We start from the raw sequence: 16,464 nt of genomic DNA, 5'->3' as shown, positions 1-16,464 counted from the left end.
AACATCTGTTATACCTCACTGAATGTGTTCATTGGTCCTTTTTTTAATGCAGGCATTTTTTAGCTTTGACGTAAACAGTGACAATTGTATATGTCTATACTTTGTGACTGCATTTGTTATCCTGGTGTATTCTTTAATACAACATTGTAAATTGATTTCTTGTAGTCTATCAAAAATAAAAAATAAATAAAGCCACATCTGCATAAACACTGTATATAAGCATCCACACAGAGAGAGACTTTAACATCTAAATGAAGGACTACTGTTTTTCCACCCATTCAAAAAGCTCCACTATACATGCTGCATAATCCTGTTACCAAACCAAATTATATTTTTATCCCCATGCCTTTAAAAATTGGCCCTGGTCCAGATTTGACAGTCCACATCCACACAGTCCACAATTTAATAAAGTCAATTGCTCTCAAACTTCCACAGGAATCTCTTGTTCTTAGTCCGTAAAACAATTCACATTCTCACACCACCCTTAACCACCCACAGGGGAGGAAATATGAGCTTTTTTATGATGCTGGATTGTAAAGTTCAATATCCATACACCAGTTAACAAAGGGACAGGGAGAGATCTGTCACAAAATTGCCTCAACACATTATGGTGCTGTGAGTTGTAATGTAAATACATCGCCATGGTGCATTGGGATGATGTTCAAAATGAATGGCCCTGCAATGTGTCAACATGTGTAACATGTGTTGACATGCATTGCATTATTGTGGGCGTTAAAACCTATAACACAACATTTTCTCATGAGGTACTGGAGATAAAAATGTGCAAGGCATTTTACGATTCCTTCTCTATCCTTTAACATAAAGGATATTTATGCCGTAAGTAGAAGCAAAAGATAAATAAATAAATAAATAAAAACATACCCTGAAATTGAGCCATATTTTTTCTTTTTTGTGAAATGATCCTCTGTTTATTACAAATACCCAATCTTGTGCATTGGAATTTTAAAACATACTAGTTCCCCAACACACATATTGGGGCTCATTTCAGCAATTGAAAATTATTCCTTTAGTAAATCAAAACTGTAGAGCTATAGTTATTAACTTACAAAGCATAAGGGATCACAGTTGTGGCCTCTGACATCACTAAAGAACCACACATAATATTCAGTATATGTAATGCTAGAAAATATGAAAGGTATAAAAGAGCTTTACGTGTCCCTAAAAACAAACATCAAAAGTCAAACTCTAGGCAATAGGCAAAAAGAAAAAAGAAAGTTAAAAATATATATCTTTACTAACATAACTACAATCCTAAACCATATTCCCTAAATAAAAATAATTAAAACAATCATATCCCCTGTAAGAACTGTTGAAAAGAACTTTAAACTAACAAACAAACAATAGGCAAACAAGAACTATAATCAAAATGGTATATAACAATAAGAAAAAAAAAACAATAACCTATAGAAATATTCAACGTAAAAAGTATTGTTGAACACAAAAATCACAAACCCCAAAAGAAAAATGGACTAGACATACGTTCCTATCCAAAGAAGATCATAGAGAATACCAATATAAAAGTGCATTGAAACAACATAATGAGATAATGTGGAATAAGAATTAATCAGACTCAGACAACGCCTAGAGTAAATTGGCCTAATGAATGCTGGAGCCCCAGTAGAGCTAGACATTGCATATATGTCAGTCCCAGGATGAAAGATTGGGTCACAGTAATGAACAGATCAACCAGGCCTACATACGGTAATATTCCTTCAACTGGTGCATTTTGCGTCTCACAGAACAAGGTTAAGCAAGATGGACCTCTTCTGTTATGCACATCACTATATGCATAGATAATGCACCCATAGAGACACACTCCAAGATATTGAGTGATAATCAGTGAAATAGCCACACATAGACATGGAAATATGAATGTCAAAATAATCACAATCCTGTATCACTCCTTGTGCAGCACATATACTGTATATTGGGCCAAATGACCCCAAATGGATCAGCACTTAGACCTCCATATGTAGTTAAATCTATATAATGAAGCTATATTATGATACACAGCAATCTGCTAGTATTGAAGGAACACACATGTCCTGTTGAATAAATAGAGCAACAATATGTAGGTCAAAGAGCTAGGAGAGGCCTCATGACACAAAATGTAGATATACCATATATCATCTGAATGTATAAAAGTGGTAATCCAACAAAACGACACATTCAGCACCAGAATAACCCATGTGATCAAAGTCAGTTGATAATTATCAAGGTCAAGGTGATTTATTGATTTTTGGGGGCTTTTGTCCCCTTTAGGGGAATTTCTTTGAAACTGGGAATTGGTTCTCCTAAAGAGCTATTTACCCTCCCCTCATATTTATGTTAGAGAATACAGACAGAGACTGCAAACACACTAGAGGAAATAATGGACAGAGACTGCAGATGAGCTAAAGGCTGGAGACTGGAGACATGCTGCAGTTAATTTTGAGAGACTGGGGGCATTGTTCTCGGCTAGTAGAGATCACTACTAGTACCCTTTACAATTCAAGAGTCTATGTCCAGCTCTTTGGTGAAATCATACTGATGGACAGCTCGTACCTTTTACCATGTACTGTTTGTATACTACTAAATTTAAAAAAAAAACATGAATTATATTTTTACAAGTTCTTTATTCCAGACAATTTTACCCTATGTGATCATTTTTGTTGCTAGATTTTTTATGTTATGTATTTAGTTTTTTGTTGATAGTTTTGTCTAAAGAAAACCTGTAACAAACAAACTGGCCTTACTCCCTTACTCCAATAACATCATCCTTCACCAAACTTTATTGTTCCAGGACAAAATCATAGGAAGTCTGCCCAGATTAGGAGTCACTCTGATAGGTGTCACCCAGAAAGGGCATAAGCATAGAGATTAAGTGTGCAGATTTCTCTCATTACAGGTATACTTTAATCATCTAGATGACACATAGGCACCAGGACAAATGTTGACATTTCTGCTACTGTTCTAAAAGAACTTAATACTATACTAATAAACTCTTTATATAATAAATTGCACTGGTCATATAAAGATGCCCACATTAGTATTAGTGTACATGTTAACAAAACAGTGCAACTTTTTTTAACCATAAATATAATTGCAACTTCTGTGGTAATACATATGTCTTTTTTGTCATCTCTGTAACAATATGCATTGGTTACCAACCTGTCTATGGCTGTACTTGTTGGCATACTTCTCCCAAAACCTCGAACTCCCATTTGCCGAAAGTAGGGTATACAGGAGAGGTTGGCAGCAATTACTGCTAAGGAATCAGAAGGGTTCACGAAGAATCCATTTTGTCCTAAAATCATGTATCTGTCCTGAAACATGTATAAATGAAATTCTTTAAAGCAATGTAATAATGATTTGTTAGCTATTAACCAGCATTGCATCAACTTTCAAATAAATGTACTACCAATATATGTACATTCAGTACTTTCACGTCTAAATAAAGACTACTTTTACAGCTAACCCACTATCTGTTCATTAGCCTGAAAATAAATATAATCTTAATCCTACTGATAACCCAAACTAACATTGTTGTTGCCACTTATCCTGCTTTATCATCCTTCGCATCCTTTTTTGGTATTATTTTTCTTGGATCATAAATAAGCTTGTATGGGAAGAGTAGATTCTGATAAATAGTTTTGGTCACTCAAGACTCCCTCTTAGGCTTCATGCATGCAGGAAATGTTTTACTGCAGCTTTTAGGGGCGTCAGGCATTTTTTTCCCTGCTTCCAAACACCCCGCCATGTTAGCCTTTGTGTCCATGCACACATAAACTTTCAGCAGCTTTTAGAGGCAGGAAAAAAAAGCCCACTGGCAGTACGTCCTGGAGCAGCAGTATTTTGGCAGAAAAAACGATTGACACATGTAAACGTGTCTAAACACGTCTACACTTGTGTTAACGCTAGGCGCATTTAGCACTTGAGCATTAATTCATTTCAATGGCCAGACAAAATTATTATTCTGGCAAATTAAATGCATTAACCCTCAGGCACCTGATGCCTGTAAAAGCACCTAACACTTGTAAAAGCGTTAGACACTTTTTCAAGCTTCAGGCGTTTTTTTCTGCAAAAACGCTGCTGCCAGAGGGAAGGCTTCTAGGAGAGTTAAAAAAAACGTCCTGTGTGGATTTAACTTCATAGATTCGTATATCAGGGTTAGGTTGATGGATGAAAATGTATAGGGCAAATTCCCACTACTGCCTCAAATTTCTTGCAAGATGTTTTTTCCTAGGCCACATTCTCTCCACTTTATGTAAGGTTAAAGTGGAGCTCCATCCAAAGGAGAAGTTCCACTTTAAGGCCCGATTTTGACAGTTACCCGTTACGACTTCCGCTGCAATTGCCTAGGCGATCAGAAGTGCAAGTTGTTCTCCTTCCCCGTAGTCATCCAGGAAATGTGACAGGTCCCAGAAGACTAAAGGACCATTCACAAGGCGCACACTTATGATGGCAGCGTGAGAGGACAGATGGTGAAACCAGTTGCGGTGAGGACACTGCTGGATCGAGTGACAGGTGAGTGTCTATTTCTTAAAAGTCAGCAGCTACAGTTTTGTAGCTGCTGACTTTTATTTTTTTACATTTTGAATGGAGCACTGCTTTAAAGGCTACCCATAGACATAGGTGAGCATCCTGAGTATTTGGATAATTGTGAGTTAAACGTTTGCTGCTCTAAAAAATATTGTTTGTGCCAAAAATCTTTTTGATGCAAACATCATCTAAAAAATTGTGGAGTTAGATATTTTACTTTGAAAACCATTTTTTTTATTTATTTAAGAAGTTATCAGAACACAGAAAGAAAAATCCATGATTAATAAAGATTACAGTTATTCAACGCTTCCTAAACAGAAAGTGTGAGCTGCAATTTTTTTTATTTTAGCTGTTTTATGTTGAACCCAATATCTCTTCAGTTGTTTTTAGATAATGGAATGATCGTACACAGAACACTTGCAAAATTCCTGTACCTAGAAGCACCACTTCAATAATACAAAGCATCATCACGTGTATTTTGAAAATACAAAATTTTGGCAAAAATTTGTAAAAGAACAATTTTTCATACATCATTTTTACAAACTATTGTCCTCAAGTCCAACTAAAGTTATTGTTTGCCACATGAGTAATCTAACTCATTAACTCACTTATCCATATCCTTTTTTAATTCTGAGATATCTAATAACTATGAAAAACATTATTAAATATGGAGGTTCAATACTTGTGCTGTATATTGTACTGCAGTCAGTTTAAACCATTTAAAGTAGTCAGTCTCTCTCTTATTTGGTCCTTTTCCATTTTCTTTAACTTGATTAGGTCTTTATCAATACTTGATTACATCTTTAGTCCTGTTATACATTACCTTTACTACACCCAGTGTGGTTCATGCATGGGCAAAGTATTCATTTGCATTTTGCTAAATGTGAGCTTTCTATGTAGTGTGCACTATAGGCAGTATTGGGGTAGCTCCCAGGTACGTTTGTTTTTAATTAGGTTTGTGCTTACATAAGTCCATCTCTTATTGCTCTAATTGCTTTCAGTAAGACTGCCATTGAGTAGAACTCCATGTTATACCAGTTCCTTGATGCAACAATGCAGTGTCCAATTATATTTACAATTGTATGCATCTAAGACCTCTCTTAAAATTTGAACATTAGACAGTTCTTCTTTGCTAAGGTGTGTGTTTGGGAACTTTTATTATTTGCAAGCATGGTAAATAACAAGACAAAATCCACGTACACATACTAACTACTTTAAAATGCATATAAATATTTTAAATGAATACTTGCATTAATTGGTGTTTCTTAGTACAATAGATCCAAGAAGAACATGAAATGCCACTACAGGAGTGTTTCCTGTTTTTGTTAACCTTAAGCAAAGACTTGACATTTCTGCTGTAATTGTTCCCTTTCTGTATTCAATTTAGGAGTGTAAAAACAGTGCAGTACCCAGGAACTCCCAAATGTGATGTGCTTTTCAGCTTTCTTATTTGTCCTCCTTGCCACATACAAGCTGGAATTCATACTTTCTCCAATACATCTTTTCTTCTCTCCCCCAAGTTAAACTGTGCACACCCAGAGTTTTAAGAATGCAAAACTTTTATCCTGTACATGGCTTCTTTTCATGTGCTACTTATCCTTTAATCTTCCATTTGGAGAATAGTTGTTGGCCTTCTGTCATAAGCACTAAACGCTTAGAATCTGGCACCTGCATCAGTCAGCTCCACAATAGGAATCTTTATCTACACCACTATACTCTTCCTCATAATTAAAGTTGAACTTTGGAACTTCCGACACAAATATATATATATATATATATATATATATATATATATATGTAATCAAAAGTTTTTGGACACCTGACCATCACACCTACAATATACGAGTTTGTTAAATATGCCATTCCAAAACCATGGGCATTGATATACAACTGAATAACACTTTGAGGCTATAACAGGTTCCACTGGAAAGTGTGTCTGTGGGAATTTGACCCATTTAGTAAAAAGAGCACTTGTGAGGTCTAGTACTGATGTTGAATGAGAAGGTCTGGCATGCAATAGAGTATATCCCAAAGATTTTCAATAGGGTTGAGGTCAAGGCTCTGTGAAGGCAACTCAGGTTCCTCCACTCCAAGCTCATCAACCCATATCATTTTGGACCTGACCTTTCGGCACAGTCACATCCTAAAACTATCATCACAAGGTTGGAAGCACCCAGTTGTTTAATATTTCTTTGTATGCTGTAACATTAACAAGAACCTTCATTGGAAAGACTTGCACTCAATAATTAAGAGGGGATGTCATATAATTTTTGCCATATACTGTAGTATGTGAGATTATCAGGTGTCCACAAACTTTTAATCATATAGTGTGTATATATATATATATATATATATATATATATAATTGGATTTGCCTTCTATGTCCTTGGCTGCACTGGTTACCACTGAAACACCCCTTTCCAAAGCTAAGCCAGCCTCTTTTCATATACAGAAACCACTGTCTGGCAGCTTGGTGGTCAAACTCCCTAGACACTATAGGGGCCAAATCAAAATGTGAGTTTTTTTAGTGCGCGATCAGAGGAGGATGAAGTCACGTGGTGCGTGACGATACATTAGGGGAGGAGCCAGGTGACGCTAGAGCCGGAACGCCATCAGCATAGTAGGAGACACAGCTCAGTGTATTGTTACAGCTTTACCACTACTTTTATACTGCAGTTTTATTACTGTTACCATGTGAATATGATTTCAATTAATTTTTAATGAGTTTCAACATACGTGCTGCACTATGGTTGCTTTATATGGTTGTTGAGTTCCACCTATAGAGCCAGTTATACTACTAAAAGGTCCCTTTGGAGGATACAGTGAGCATACATGAGGGGAGGATTATTCATAGAAGAGAGATCTTTATTTTATCCCCGCTGGGAGGGGAGATGCCTGTTAGACCTGTTCCTTATACGGGTCCATACATGAAGGTGAGGGTCCACCCATATCATATGTTCACCGTGATGGTGTTTACTATTTGAAGACTTACAGATTGTGGGCTCGCTCTCCAGTAGAAACGTGTTTTTTTTCCATCAAGATTTGCTGAAGAGTTGTTTTTTCCTTCATTTTCTTCCTTTTGGACTTTTAAGTTTACGTTTCACATATGTGGTTTTGGATTTTTTGTTATGGTTTTCATGCTTATGTTTTTGGAGCAGCGCAACACTACACACTAGTTATAGATAGATAGATAGATAGATAGAAAGATAGATAAAGAAAAATAGATAAAGAAAGAAAAATATATTACATTTAATAAGGATGTGAAGGAGGCCTTTCAATATAGGAAGTTCCCCCAGACTATGCAATTACTATGTATCCCAGAATAGTGTAGTGATGTCAGAAACTAACTGTGGTCCCAGCAACACAAAATGCTGGCTGAGATAGCAGCAAGCTCTGAATGCATGAAATACTTACTCCGTCAGCATCAAATGCAGCTCCAAATCCATGTTCCCCTCCCTTCATAACCTCCAGAAGCCCAGTGGCATATGTTAAGTTAGGGTCAGGATACTGCCCACCAAAATCTTCAAGGGGGACACAGTTGACTGCAGAGTTGGCAGGTGCTCCTAATTCATCACACAAAATTCGTCGGACATATGGACCCATTACTGGAAGAAAGATGACACAATGTACATTCTTGACTAAGACAGTGCTTAGCGGCTGGTGGCACAGTTCAACACATAAGCTTAATACCCATAACGTGTCAGAATTCAATTCCACTGAGCTAACAAGATCTGTTATTTTTGTATATGGACACTCAGGAGCCAAGCTCTAATAGCCAAGGGCTTTCAGCAAAATACCATTCTATTGGCAGTCACTAGGTAGGGTGAAATACATCTCTTCTTTTCCTTACCTTTATATTTTAAATCTTTTTTTGGGAATGCTGATGATGTGCCCACAGCAACTTTAGTCCATTAAGGGTAACGTAATATGTTCAAGCTAATTATCAAAAAACAGGATATAGTAATTATTTACTAAAATATATATTCTAAATATGTTACTCTTATTTGCTGAGAAATTTTACAATGATTAAGTGATATAATATTTTTATAATAAGTATGAGATATGCTAGTACTGCATATATTTGGTTTGTAGAGTAGTGACATAATTTTATTTAGAGAATAGTGATGTTATCCTTGTTCAAATTTGGCTTGCAGGTGGAAGACAATGGCTGCTGTTATATCACATAACATTGTCTGGCAATCATATCTGTATGTCAGAAGGTATACAAGGACAGCAGTGTTTCAAAGCATCCAAATGTCATTCAAAGATTAAACATGAAGTGCAAGTTGATGTCCTTACAGTTTCAACCTGTAGCTGAACTGTGTAAGTTATTTGCAACAGGACTGTATATGCTGCTACTGAAATAAGTTGTGCCACCCATCTGCTCCCTCTCCCATTCACAAAATTTATATTACCACACTCCCACAATGTATAACGTTCTGTGAATGGAGCAGCAGCAGTTGAATGACAGGATCTCCTCTGCTCAGAGAGTGATACATTGTGAGAGAGTAGTAATATGAGAATGGAAAAGAGAGCAGAAGGGGGTGGGTGGAAAGGACAACATTTCTTAGTAACAGTGGCTGCTGTTAACCTTCACAGCACCAGAAGGCAGCTGCTCAGGGCAGTATCCCATGGCTGGGAAGGAGATATTGCAGGGATGATTTTTACCAGAAGCAGGTAAAAGGATACACGCCATTATATACACTAATGTGTTTGGAGATGTATCCCCCCTCCCACACACCTAAAAAAATATCAGTCTCCAGCTTTAACAAAATTATTTACTTAATCTATTGAAGTAAGCGATTTGTTCATTTATTCAGAATAATTTTACATTTTTTTGCGTAGTGTGTATGGCTGGTGATTGAAGTAGTTGGTAGCTGTTTCTGATTGTTTTCTGATCAGCAGAGGATTTCTTGTGGATTAATCACCCTGTTCTCTGAACGACTGTTTACACTATCTATTTCCAATAGATGATCACTTACAAAGAATTATTTTATTTTACTATTTGGAGAATTATTTTAACCATTATCTTTCATTTGTACGCATTATAATCTAATGTCAGTGTGGCCATTGTCATTTATTTTCCTTTTGTTGACTCTTAACTGAACTTGTTTTGAATCTTTGAAAAGCCTTTTGTAGAAAGAAAAAAAAAATAGCCTTTGCCAACCTATCCCTTTTTGTCAGGAAATTCCCTTTGCCCACTCTTATCTCAAGGAAATTAAATTCTATTGTTTGTTAAAAATTACACAATCAGTGAGACTAAAAAGCTTTTTGCACAAACAATCTATGAAGTATTATTCCTAATCCACTTTCTTCAGGATCAGACGCCAATCATTTATTGCCTATGGATCTTAAAGCTCAGTACAAAGGATCAGAAAATCGTATGCAAAATACCGCTTTCAAAGTGATCATAAGATAATCTGATGGTTAGTACACAGCTTTTGTCCAAAATTATTAGACAAGGGACAAAACATGAACATTTTTCTCGTACGATACCAGATCGTACAATTTTCATTTAATCAGTACACTTTTTGTCCGAAAATAGAACACATTACAATACAATACATTACATCACTTTCAAATTTTTATTCTGTCATACAAGAATTTTCGCAATTTTAGTAACCTTCTCACTTTCGATATGAGACTATCATGCAACCCCCCCCCAAAAAAAAAAACAATCATCCGTCTGATATTCTCGTCATGTTTACGGGGCCTCATTCTCTTCCTTATAAAACACAAATGTCCCAGTAAAAATGTTTTGTAATAATGCTAACACGTACAAAATTTAGATAGCATAAGAGGGCAAGTACTTTAACAACAGTCATCAAATGGAAAACATTGCTTTGCGTGTAAATACAGAGGGGTTTACTTACAGAGTAGAGGTTGTTCACCTAGAAAAGCTTGCAAATAAGGTGGAGCTGTGCTCACTTTTAATTTTTTTGTTCCACAAAGTTTATTGAGAAAAATTCAAAACATATAAATGGTATAAATTGTACAATGTAATACAATGTGCCAAAGAAAAACACGGTAAAACACAAATCGCACATGCCAAACAATAAGAAATACGCAGGCGAACAAAATAATAAAGCCATCTCGTGTCACCTGTAACAATAATGAAGTTGAACTTGGAAAAAAAAAACACGAGAACACAGCAAAAAAAAAAAAAAAGAAGGCAAACACCAATCATAATCACCACATAGCATACAAAATATCACCAAACGAGCAGGATCATTTATTTGCACCCCCAGATATCTTTTATCGTAGAGTAGCAGAGTAGGGGGGAAGGGGATAAAGCTAAAGGTGCTGGGCTTCTGGTGCAAGGAAGAAGTTGCGAAAATATAGAAAGCTCTGTGTTATCCATGAGGAGCAGCAAAGGTACCACTCAAAGGTAGCCAACGCATATGAAAATAACTCCGTGGAATGGGAGAGGCACATGTGCAAGTGTAATCCGGGTGTGAGATTAGGTTGCCTATGGACAGCAGAATAAACGTATGTATAGAGGAAAAAAAAAGGGAAAAATGAAGTGGAGAAGATGTGAAAAACAGCAAAGACAGTAATGGCAGGTACAGGGCACAATGAGGAAGGAGTCGGGAGAAAAGAAAAAATAAAAAATGGCGAGAAGCTGGAAAGCCAAAGAAGGAAGAAAAAAAAGTGTAGAAAAAAAAAAAAAAAAAAGGGGGGGGGGGGGGTAAGGGTCAAAGGGGAAGGAGACTAAGGGGGGGGGGCGGTATGGATAGACATGTCATATAGGTGGAAGCTCCAAAGACAGAGCTGGTGTGCTCATCCCCTAGGGGATAGAGACATAAAGCAGACAATCGGGCACCAGGGAAAAGGAGTGTCTCACTACCTGATCAGTGAAAGGGATATAATAGAAAAGTGTTATCGACAGCCTAGCAAGGGTCGAGGAGTCAATACAATACAGAGTGTAATACAAAGCCGCAGGTCTGGCTCAGAGTCAGGTAGAAAGACCCATGATGGAGTGGTATTCGTGGGTCGTTCGGAAGTGAATCCAACACGACCTAGTATGGGAGAATTTAGTCGGGTTATCTTGGGAGGAAGCAATCAGCTCCTCCATCTCTGCAATTCTTCCCAGACGAGTGAACCAATCTTTTATTGAGGGGGGTTGAGTAGATCTCCAAAGCACAGGAAGACAGAGTCTAGCAGCATTAATCATATGCATAGCTAACGATCGGAAGTATAGACGTTTGGGGAGCGGTGTATGGCGGAGGAGAAATTGGGCCGGGGAGAAATCGAGAGGTAAAGTGGACACTGACGAGGTTATACGGTGGACTTCCTGCCAGAAGGGCAGGGCGATAGGACAGGACCACCAAATATGGAGAAGGGACCCATCAGGTGCTCCACATCTCCAACAATTATTGGGTAGAGAAGGGTTAAAACGATGAGTTCTGGAAGGGGTAATGTACCAACGGGAAGCTAGCTTGTATCCGTTTTCTTGGGTCGATACATTCAGCGAACATTTGTGGGAGTATGTAAAAATTTGGTCCCAATCTGAGGAAGAAAAATCTATATCAAGGTCTCTCCTCCAAGCTCGGCAAGCGGGGAGCGAGTTAGGATTCCCATCACCGGTGAGAAGGAGGTACATGGATGAGATTAGATGCCGCTGGGGTTCAGCCTTAGAACAAATTGATTCAAAGGGGGTGAGAGGACGAGTCCATTTGTGGCGGTGAGCAGAGGATGTGAGAAAATGCCTGATTTGAAGGTAGGCCCAAAAGGGGAAGGTACGATCTTTTATGGTGCTCGCCAAAGAGGAGTAGGATTTCAATTGGCCTTTATGAAAAAAGTGTTCCGCTTTCACCTGGTCATACGGCCAATGTTCCGACAGGAAGGCCTTGTGCATACCCGGAGGGAAGTCCGGGTTTAAGCAAAGGGAGGTTAAAGGGTTGGGGGCATCCGAGATGGAGGCCGACTTGCATGTCAAGCGGAAGATGCTCAAGGTAGGACCAATCAGTGGATGAGTGAGAAGGGCCTGGGGGGTATGTTTCGTCAAGAGCCACGGGATCGAAGCTATAGGAGAAGGAGAGAAGGAGTTTTCGAGATGCACCCAGTCTTTGGTAGTCGAATGAATATTCCAATCTATAATTCTGCAAAGATGGCAGGCCCAATGATATTGCCTGAGGTCTGGGAGCCCAATCCCACCCCTGGATTTGGGGAGAACCAATTGGCAGAAAGATATGCGCGGACGCTTGTGGTTCCAAAGGAAGAAGGAGCACATTCTCCTACATGAAGCGAAAAAGGCGGGTGGCAATTGGATAGGTAAGGTTTGAAATAAATAGAGGAGGCGGGGGAGAATGTTCATTTTTAATATAGCAGCTTTGCCGAACCAGGAAAAGCATGGTCGATGCCATTTAGTGAGATCTTCCTGAATGGATTTAAGTGCTGGGATAAAGTTTTTTACGTAAAGGTCAGAGAGGTCGCACGTAAGCTGAATGCCCAGGTAAGTGAGAGTCTCACTGTCCCATCTAAACGGGAACTGTGATTGGCAAAATGAGACTACATCAGAAGGGAGGGTGACATTGAGGGCATATGACTTTGAATGGTTGATTCTAAGGTTCGACATGTATTGAAAAAGTGAGAAATCTTTAAGCAAATTGAACAAGGTGGTCCGAGGTTCCGTTAGAAACAGCAAAATGTCATCCGCATAGGCGGCGAGTTTATACTCTTGAGCCAGTGCGGAAACGCCCTTAATATCTGGGTTGGAACGGAGTTTACGCAGCAGTGGCTCTAATGATAGCACAAAGAGGAGAGGAGAAAGGGGGCAGCCCTGGCGCGTGCCATTGCCGAGAGAGAAATGGTTCGATAAATGGCCATTCACCCGAACCTGTGCCATGGGTCCAGAATACAAGGTCATGATGAAATTAAGCATGTGTTCTCTCAAACCAATCGCCTGAAGGGTTGCCCTCAAATAATCCCAGGACACTCTGTCAAAGGCCTTCTCAGCGTCCAAAGAGAGAAGGAACCCAGGATTCTTTGATGTGCGAAGCCAATGGATAAGGTTGAGGGCCTTGATAGTATTGTCTCTCGCTTCCCTGCCAGGGATGAAACCCACTTGATCGAGGTTAATCAAAGAAGGGAGTAAGGGGAGGAGACGGTTGGCCAGAATTTTAGCATAAAGTTTCACGTCTACATTCAGAAGGGAGATGGGCCTATAACACTGTTCAACAGGTAAAAAGTTTTGGGCATAAAATTAGCTAATCTTACATAATTTTGGGGTGCTGAAAACGAAAATGACCCTAAAAAATGTTGATTGGCTCTAGTTTCCATGATATATTCACCCATCTAATGACGTAAGCCATTCAAAATTATGATGCAACTTCAGCTGCATATTGCGCAATTGATACTGGTGACCAATAGAAAATTGCATGTATACTGAGATGATGCAATATTAGCCTTTAATTGCATCACTTCACTGCATAAAAGCTGCAGTATCTGTAGCTGATTGTAGTTCGACAGCGTCTTTACATTTCGTTTTATGCTTATATAGGCTACTCAGTAATGCCTTGAACTTGTGTGAATAAAGCAGATAATTTCTGCTATATCTGCGGTGAAATAACTTTTATCTCACAAAAAAGGAGGATAACAGGAATGATTAAGAAAGCCTACAACTTGTATTTTGGCTGCAAGATAGGAGACCAGGACAAGAGCTGGGCACCACATATATGCTGCAATTCTTGTGGGACGGCACTGGAGCAATGGTTGAATGGAAAAAAGGCATCTATGCCTTTCGCTGTGCCAATGATTTGGAGAGAGCCAACAGATCATGTTAGTAATTGTTACTTTTGTATGGTGCCTCCAATTGTAAAAGGGCTAAATAAGAAGAAAAAGTTATATGTGCACTATCCAAATATTCCATCGGCAATACGTCCAGTTCCTCATGGAGAGGGGCTACCAATTCCTAAAGCACCAAAATCCTTCGTGGTTGAGTCAAGTGAGGAAGAACCTGAAGCGTGTAGTCACGTGCAGTTGTAAGAGATAGCCCTTTCCTCGAATACAAGAGAAAAGCCAAGAGAAGCAAAACCGGCACAAACTGAAGACAAAACTAGTGAGAATCCTAAGTATTAAAATGATTCAACTTAGCTTATGGCTATAATTTTTCTTGGTAATCCTATGCAATATATTATGCCATTTAGGCTTTGTTATGTAGTCAATATCACTTGCTTTATATTTGTGGAAAGACATCTATCTATATAATTATTGTGCATTATGTAGTCATTACGCCTATAGTAGAAAACTTTCCGTTTACAGAAAAACTAGAGCCAATTGACAAATTTCATTGTTATATTTGAACTCAGAATGTGAAATTCATTAAGAAATGGATCCTTTTGTTTCCAAAACTGGCAAAAAATAAAAATTTGTTGAACAGTGTAATTGGAAACCAAAGTTGCATCCATATCTCCTTTGGGTATGACAGTGATGTGCGCTTCTAGAAGGAGATGACACGGCACAGGGAGTGAAGAGAAAGTGTTGAAAGCCGAGAGGAAAGGGTTGGACAAGACGGTTAAAAACTCCTTGTAATATACCGCAGACAGGCCATCAGGGCCCGGGCTTTTACCAGACTTCATTTGTTTGACGGCCCGCGACAGTTCCTCTGCCGTGATATTTTGCTCCAGTTCCAGGGCGGATGTCTCAGAAAGTGCAGAAGGGCTATAAAGATGAAGAAAGTCCGAGATCACCGTAGCTCTGAGTTTGTTGGTTTCAGGTGGGGGACGTTCCGGAGGGAGGTTATATAATGCCTTATAATACTGCTCAAAATGAGAAGCAATGTCAGCATTAGTGGTGGCAAAAGAACCGTCTGGACCCCTGATTTTGTGGATTGTTAAGCTCGACTTTTTCGCTTGAAGGGATCTGGCAAGGAATCTCCCGCTTTTGTTCGCAAACTCATAAAATAATTTTTGAGACAAGACATATCTACGTTTAGCCACCTTGCCCAGTTCGGTCAAAAGCTGCGTGCGAGTGTTTGTGAGTTCAGTCAAGGTAGAAGCCGCTTGACTGTGTTTGTGAACTCTTTCCAAAAACTGGATGCGCTCCATAAGTGGACGCAAATGTGCTTGTCTCTCCCTTTTACGCTTCGTAGCCATGGCTATGAGAACCGCGCGAATTACGCATTTATGTGCCTCCCATTGCGTCAAGGAGGAGGTATCTGAAGTCTGGTTGGTCGCGAAGTAATCTACCAATTGGGAGCGGAGCTCAGCTTCGTTTGTTGGGTCGGAAAGAAGAGAGGCGTCCAATCTCCAAATCTTAGAGCGGGAGTGTTTTTCAGGAAAACGCAACGTCATGGTTATGGGATGGTGATCCGATAGGACCATTGGTTCAATGGAGGTGTCATGAAGAAATGGCAGATCCACTTGCGAGAGAAAAATGTAGTCAATTCTGGAGTACTTATTGTGTGGAGGAGAAAAGAATGTATAATCTTTAACGTTCGGGTGTAGGATTCGCCAAGAATCGTGAAGTTGTAAATCCTGGAGTTGTGTGCGGATCTGTCTTAGGGATATGTATGGTAAAAATGAACTGCCCGAGGAGGAATCCAGTAAGGGGCATAAAGGGACATTAAGGTCTCCCCCCAAGATCAGTACACCCGACTGAAAAGAAGAAAGAGAGGTGGAGATTGAGCGGAAGAAGGGAACCTGCTTGGTATTGGGCGCATATAAATTTGCCAGTGTAATGGGTCTGTTGGCAAAAGTGCCTTTTAGAAACAGGAACCTACCTTCTGAGTCAGGGAGCGACTCCGTGATAGTTAAAGGGAGATGTTTTGCAATCAAGATGGCGACACCTTTTGATTTGGCATGAGGGTTAGGGGCATGATAGACTGTCGGACAACGTGAGTTAAAGAGCTTGGGAATGACATCCTGTCTAAAATGCGTTTCCTGAAGGAAAACGATATCCGCTCTTTGTTTAGATAAGTAG

The 16,464-nt window shown here is 39.0% G+C and overlaps 1 protein-coding gene across 1 annotated transcript in view; it reads right to left on the bottom strand.

Moving 5' to 3' along the window:
* PGM5 (phosphoglucomutase 5) overlaps positions 1 to 16,464 on the bottom strand; it is a 182,823-nt gene that overhangs the window by 98,175 nt on the left and 68,184 nt on the right. Inside the window, exons 5-6 of the mRNA XM_089692598.1 lie at positions 7,957 to 8,147; positions 3,172 to 3,326 (exon numbers count right to left, since the gene is read on the bottom strand). Coding sequence (XP_089548724.1) covers positions 3,172 to 3,326; positions 7,957 to 8,147 — 346 coding nt within the window. The remainder of the gene's footprint in view (positions 1 to 3,171; positions 3,327 to 7,956; positions 8,148 to 16,464) is intronic.

Source organism: Staurois parvus, unplaced genomic scaffold (genome assembly GCF_062004578.1).
Source record: "Staurois parvus isolate SC_StPar_1 unplaced genomic scaffold, SC_StPar_1.0 ptg000596l, whole genome shotgun sequence".
Classification (NCBI taxonomy): domain Eukaryota; kingdom Metazoa; phylum Chordata; class Amphibia; order Anura; family Ranidae; genus Staurois; species Staurois parvus.
Note: the sequence above shows the minus strand (reverse complement) of the source record. Positions and strands in the feature narration are given on the sequence as shown.